This window comes from Brassica oleracea, chromosome C6, assembly GCF_000695525.1.
Source record: "Brassica oleracea var. oleracea cultivar TO1000 chromosome C6, BOL, whole genome shotgun sequence".
NCBI lineage: Eukaryota > Viridiplantae > Streptophyta > Magnoliopsida > Brassicales > Brassicaceae > Brassica > Brassica oleracea.
In genome coordinates this window covers 26,881,312-26,888,390 of record NC_027753.1, presented here as the reverse complement: position 1 = coordinate 26,888,390, position 7,079 = coordinate 26,881,312, and the positions used below count along the sequence as shown (strand labels likewise).

At 29.0% G+C, this 7,079-nt stretch overlaps 1 protein-coding gene across 1 annotated transcript; it reads left to right on the top strand.

The window, feature by feature from the left end:
- The first annotated feature begins 4,684 nt into the window (after positions 1-4,684).
- LOC106298285 (ocs element-binding factor 1-like) lies at positions 4,685-5,856 on the top strand. Its single transcript, XM_013734387.1, has one exon. The coding sequence runs from the start codon at positions 5,154-5,156 to the stop codon at positions 5,688-5,690; it is 537 nt and encodes a 178-aa protein (XP_013589841.1). The 5' UTR covers positions 4,685-5,153; the 3' UTR covers positions 5,691-5,856.
- The last annotated feature ends 1,223 nt before the right edge of the window (positions 5,857-7,079 follow it).

The following is a 7,079-nucleotide window of genomic DNA, read 5'->3' as shown; positions in this document are numbered from 1 at the left end:
TAATAGAATTATAGCTTTTCGCTGTAAAAACAAAAAAAATCCTCGAAACCTTTTATTTGGGAATCTATGTCTGTAATATTTAATTTTCAATTTATTCGGTGTTGTTTGGGCATCTATATCTTTATTTTTTTTTCAATTTATTCGGTGGGAATAAACTGTCAATTAGTTGGTACAATAGTTTTGAGGTTGTTGGTTGCTTTCTGTATTTCCATCGTTAAAAGACAAAAAATATCAAAGTATATAAACTCATTTATAAATAACTAAAAACTAAATTATTATATTTATTTAAGCTATGACTTTTAAGTTTTATTTCTAAAATTATTTTACAAAGTAAAAAAAATATTTAATAAACTTGTGGTTTATGCAGTATTCCTACAATTTTACAAAATGTTTCTAAATGGTCGAAGGTGTACGTTTTTCTATCATACATGTGTGATATTTTGGCAATTTTGCAAATATCCCATTGTTTTCACGTATATGTTTAAAAGCTGTTAAGTATCTAATTAAAGTAATACATATATGTTTTCTCAAAAAAGAGAGTAATACACATAAACATAGCTTAAATAGAAAATAACGATTAAAAAAAAGGAGAAATCCTTTTCAAAAAAAAAAAAAACTAAATTATATGGCTAAAACGAACTGTCAAAAGACAATTAGTACAAATTACTTTTCTTACCTGAGCCAAAGAAAAAGATACCTAATTAACGTCAGACGTCACTTATTTGCTTGAACCAATATCGATTATTTGAAAGTTTTGATTATTAGGTACAAGTAAAATGACACGTGTCGATCTGACACCGCATATATACTGTTTTACATGGGATCCACATGTGCGAACAGAGCACACACTCTTGCACGTGAGATGCCCGTACGATGACGGTCTATTAAACAAAATTTTATCTTCTGAGAGCATCTACGTCGCGCGTCTCTACGGATTTCTGAAGGGGAAGCCACGATTTTGCAAAAAATGGTATACAAAGTGTGGACAATAAAAAAACGTGTGATGTGTGTCTTTTTGCACTGTTCGCGGGCCCAACCGACACGTGACAGCCCGCGATTGGTGCACTTTTTTTTTTAATCAGAAAAAAATAAAAATAAATAAGAAACTTTAGCGATGCAGATGCTCTAATAATTTAGCTTAATATTTAAGAGACTTTTAAAACTCAATTGTAGATCATATTTAGTCAAATATGAAATTTTATTTTCAGTTATACAAGAATTTTTATATAGTTTTCCCAAACCTTAATTGAGGTATACTTTGTACAGTACTCCATCCGTCTCAGATTACTTATCGCTTTAAACTTCAACACACATATTAAGAAAACATTTAACTTTGTATATTTACTAGATAAAAACATCATTACCAATACACTTAACCACATTTCAAATAATTGAAAAATAGATTAAAATATAAAATCAATAAATTTTGCATTAAAATTATAACACAACACTTATTTTGAAACAAAATTTTGATCCTACAACGACTACTAATCTGAAACAGAGGGAGTATAGTTTTATTTGAAAGCATAAAACTATATATAGAAGTTTGTGATGACAATGAAGGTCGAATGATGCCAATATGCCAAGTCAAATCCTATTTATTTCTCTTTAAAAAAATATTATTATTTTATTTAAAATTAATGTCGGAGAAATTTTATGTTTACTATTTTCATAGTATCACTTTTCATCTTTACCATCACTAAATGAATTTTCAAAAATACATTATTCATTAAATGGTAAAAGACTCTTATACCATTGTTCGCTATATATATAATAAATCGTTATTTAAATAAATAAAAGATATAAAAAAAAAGATATAATTTTTTTTTATGTTTTCGAATTATACTTTTTTAAATTCGAACTTTTTTATAAATTGTTTTTTTGAATTTTTTTTTCAAATTTTCTTTTTGAAAATCGAAAATTATGTTTGAAATTATTTTTTAAAATTTTTAATATTTTTAAGTATTTATTTATATATTTATTAGAATCCTAAATTTCACATTCCAAAAATCATACTCCACCGCTCAATTCTAAATCCTAAGTCTAGATTAGTTAACCCTAGATATATAAATGTATTTTACTCTTCATTATAAGTGAAAGTAAAAGTGGTTAGTGTAAACATGAAAAGTGGTACTATGAATTTGATATTTGTGGCAATTTTCCAATAATGTTTGTAAGAGTAGTTAATTAATAATTTAATACCAAAGCTATTTGTTCTTGCTGTGGACAAAAGGATGAATAAAGCCTTGAATCTATTTGATTAATTTGTGCAATAGTTGCTAATCAAATGGAGATAGCAAAAACAAATATTTGCCAACAGGAAATATAGTTAACTAAGCAGTAGTAATCTATTGGCAAGAAGAATGATTTAAACCTAAAAAAAAAAAAAGAATAAAATGTATATATATTAGTTTAGGTTTAAACTCTGCCAAAATCTTAGTTGTTATTGTGACCGGATGATAAAATTATGTCTTGTGTTTTCCTGGAAAATTAGTTGAGATTTAGCCCTGATAACTTCGATTGGCGAAAATAAAAATAGTTTATTAAATAACTTTGACGACCAAAGTTATCCTATAAATGATGTATTCATGTCTGTTTAAAATGTGAATCATAGTATTCATTCTTATGGAACTGAGAATGAAAAACAAGAGATTTTTTTTATAGAAATATAAATGAGTAGATATGTATTGATTTAAGTACGGAACTTTAAATTAAAAATAAGTATAGTTTTAAAAGTTAGTATGAGTTTAAATTTTTAAGTGAGAGAAAATAGTTTAAAGAGATTAATTATTTAATAATCTCTATGTTTCATAAAAAAAATGTTGTTTTAACTATTTATATAAAAAAATATATAATTTTAGAATTCCATTACGACTATACATAATTTGAACTTAATATTAATGGTAAAATGAATTGATCTTATAAATAATTTTATTTTCTCAACTATTATTGGTCAAATAAATGCATTCAATAAAAACATAAATATACTTTAATCATTTTTTATTTGTATGAAAAATATCAAAGTAATATTTTCATTAAATGGTGGAGTATTTTTTTTTATTTCTAACTAAAAAAATAGAAAAGAATGAGCTAAAAATAATAAAACACAAATAGAAATAAATAGAAGGTGAATACAAATTCCATGCTTGTAGACTTGTAGTTGAGGAATAGTTTTGGATTATCGGAAATCATATTACTATATGTTTATGTACTCAAAAAGTTTCGGGCTTTGAAACCATAGAATAGAAGTACAGAATAACCTCTTTAAATTAATATTCTATAAATTAATATACTTTAAGAATTTTTATAAAATAATATAATTTTATAGTTCCAAATTAAATTTTTGGTTCAATTAGTATATCGATAAATTAATATCTCTATAAATTAATAAAAAAAATATAGTTTTGGTGTAATTCCAATATTATTAATTTATAGAGGTTTCAGTGTAGTATATAATTTTTTAGTTAAGACATTAAAGTTGATGCTCTTTGCATTTTGCTTATCAAGATGAATTCAATGCACGGTTTAGAATTTTAAAATCCTGATTGAAGTTTCCAATCTTGATTGAATTATTGACATAGGAATATAGCAGAACATTAAATAACGGAAGTACCCATACATGCATTCTGAAATACCACCTCTACCCTTATCCCGTCATCTGTCGCATCCTCCAGGTGTCCGTTGCTGAACGGTTTAAACTGGTACTCTGGGCGGTGATTCTCATGTATTAAAAATGAGAATCGAGAAGGTTTTCAATGATTTAATTATAACTTACTTATACTAATACTTCCTATGTTCCTAAAGGAAAAATGTTTCGAAAAAAATTGATGTTCCAATATATAAGATGTTTTCAACTTTCTAGATAATTTTTATTTTATTAAAAACTGTGTAACTAATCATATTTAATAATCTATTTTGTAATTGGTTGAATACAATTATTTTATAGTTTTACTAACATTTTCTGGAAAAAAAAACAATTTTCTTAATATGTGTGTTTTTTCTAAACATTTTATATTTAGGAACAGAAAGAGTATATTGTAAAAACAAATTTTAGATTTTCATAGGTATTAAAATAGTATATACTGGTTTATTAATTAATTTTAAATGATTACTTTTAACTAATTTAGCGTTTATTTATTTTTCATAAACTTCAACCATACCTAGCTACATTTTAACTTATGTTTTAGTTTAAAATAAAATGAAATTAATTAATCTTAAAATAATTTTAAATATAAAAAATCTAAAATCTTTTTAAAAACTCAAAAATCTAATTTTCAGAAAGTATTAGTTTATTTTAGAATTTTGAGTATAAGAATTTATACAAAATGCTACCATTTGACTACACATTACTTTTAAGATAATTAAATCAGAGAATAAATCTTGAAGGTTTCAAATTTTCATAAAAGGAAAACCTGAGAAGGCTTACTTTTCCATAAACAATGACTAAAATGGTTATTGGTTATTAAAGAATCAATAATTTAAAATTAAACCCATACACATAAATAAAAACAAATATTGCAAAACAGCTGTAAACTTGACTGTTTCTACTTCACATGCTTCATCGTTCAATAGTTTCCAGATTCCTTTTAATTATTTTTATAATATTCACTCCTTTTTAATTTATGTTTTTTTTTTTTTTTTCTTTCTCCCACTCTATAAAACCCCTTCTCAAACCCATAAGTTACCCCTTCTCCCTTCGCTCCCGAATACATACATCAAAACTGTTAGTGTTTTTGTCTTCCTTTTTCTAAACTTTTTCAGTTTTTTTCTTTCTCAAGAGACAAAACCTGTTCTGTTTTTTTTCTCTTTATAATATTGATGTGGCAAAGAACTGGATCTTGATGTTCAAACATTCATGTCGTCTCCGGTAATTAGTGAAATCCTTAGATCTGGGCTTACTATAGATTCGTCACTTAGACGCAGGACCCATCTCGTTCAATCTTTCTCCGTCGTCTTTCTCTACTGGTTCTATGTCTTCTCATAAATCATCTCTCCTTTAGCTCTAATATATATATATATATAACCTATAACTATATACTATACCATATAAACCTTTTATAATAAGATTTTATAGATTTTCAAAACCCTAACTTGGGTCCTGCGTCTTTCATTTGTATTAGCATTTCCTGTGTGTGTTTTCGATATATAAAAATATGAATAAAACTGAACTCGGATCTCCGACAAGCAACTCGTCTGTTTTAACGACCGGTTTACTAAACTCCGGTTCGGAGTCTGATCTCCAACAACGTGATCTACTCGACGAGCGGAAGAGAAAGAGGAAGCAGTCGAACAGAGAGTCCGCAAGGAGGTCGAGGATGAGGAAGCAGCAGCACTTGGACGATCTAGCAGCTCAGGTGACGCATCTACGTAAAGAAAACGGCCATATCATCGCCGGGATTGCCGTCACGACGGAGCACTACGTCACTATCGAGGCGGAGAATTCCATTCTCAGAGCTCAGCTCCTGGAGCTCAACCACCGCCTTGATTCCCTCAGCGAGATCGTCGACTTTGTCGAGTCGTCTTCCTTTGAGATGGAGACTGGTCAGGGAGGAGGACTAGTTGACTACGGTGGCGGCGGCGGCGGAGGTGGTGGATTTTACGACGGGGGGATGAATACTCTCAATCTAGGGTTTTATAACCAACCAATCATGGCTTCTGCTTCTACTGCTGGTGATGTTTTCAACTGTTGATATCATCGTGAGTGTGACGAATATGAATGACATCAGGGGTAAGCATGTAACTTTATTATGTATGATGTGATGTTATGTTTTTTAGTTGTAAGATAAAAATCAATTAACGCTTAATCAGTGTTTAAAACTGTGATATCATTAAGATGGTGATGTGATTTGGCTGTAAGTGATCAATTAACGCTTAATCAGTGTTTAAAACTGTGATATCATTAAGATGGTGATGTGATTTGGCTGTAAGTGGGTGAAAATGTTAAAAAAAAAAAATATATATATATATATATATATATTAAAATGGAGGACTATTATTTTGTCTTTTTATATAGTTTCTGTTTTCCTTATTTGGGAGCATTTGTTGCCTTTATTAGAAAAGATGATTTGGCTATTAGTGAAGAATGAAAACAATGTGAGCTCGTGGACGGTTTCATATAAGAAGGTGGTCCATTTAAAATACTATTTATAAATGGAGTGTTGTCATTATTTTGCTCAAGACTATATTGTCTAAAATGTCATAATAGCTAGTGATGCGTTCTAGTACTTGCAACAAAATGAATTAGGCCATTTTATTGCCTTTTTTTTAGCGTTTCTTAAGTGAGAGAGAGCCCACAAATACTTAAAAACGTTTTCAAAAGTCTCCAAATAAAAGACAGTGATTGCTTGGTTCTTCAACAGTGTACAGGCCCCATTGACAATGACGGTCTACGATTTGTCTATTTTCAATGTTTTTTTTGAATCAGATAAAAAAAATAAAAAATAATAATAAAAAAATAAAAATCCCTAGTAGGGGTTTAGGGATAAAGATGACATTATTATCATGGGTCACTCCAGTTTTCTCTTTTCCAAGAATCCTACGTACTATGCACATGATCTCACTTATTCAATAATTTCGTTTTATTTATAGTATGTACATGTCAATTCCGTGATCTCACATCTGGATTGATTAATGTGTCTATGGATCAATCTACTTAAATTAACACACTTACACTACAAGAAAATAGCGGTATTCTGACGGACATTCCGACGGAAAATGAAATCCTCGGAATATCCCGAGAAATTTCCGAGGATATTCCGAGGAAACACAAAATTTGGTTTCCTCGGAATATACCGACGGAATTCCGAGAAAATATTAATCCGTCGGAATATTCTTATGGAATACCGAGGAAAAACGTATTCCTCGAAAAAAAACGATGAATTCCGAGGATATATTATAGCCGTTAGAGAGCCGTTGGGGGATTTTAAAAATTCCGAGGAAATTCCGACGAACTAGCCGTTTCCATTGGAATTCCGTCGGAATTTCCTCGGTCTGTCGGCAGGATTTCAACTATAAATACAAGCACCTCTCTTCCTCTTCATTCACTCCATATCTTCATCCTCCCTCTTACTCTCTTTACA

Bases quoted from the DNA above. Each gene is read 5' to 3' on its own strand.
- LOC106298285 (XM_013734387.1), top strand. From the start codon at position 5,154: ATGAATAAAACTGAACTCGGATCTCCGACAAGCAACTCGTCTGTTTTA.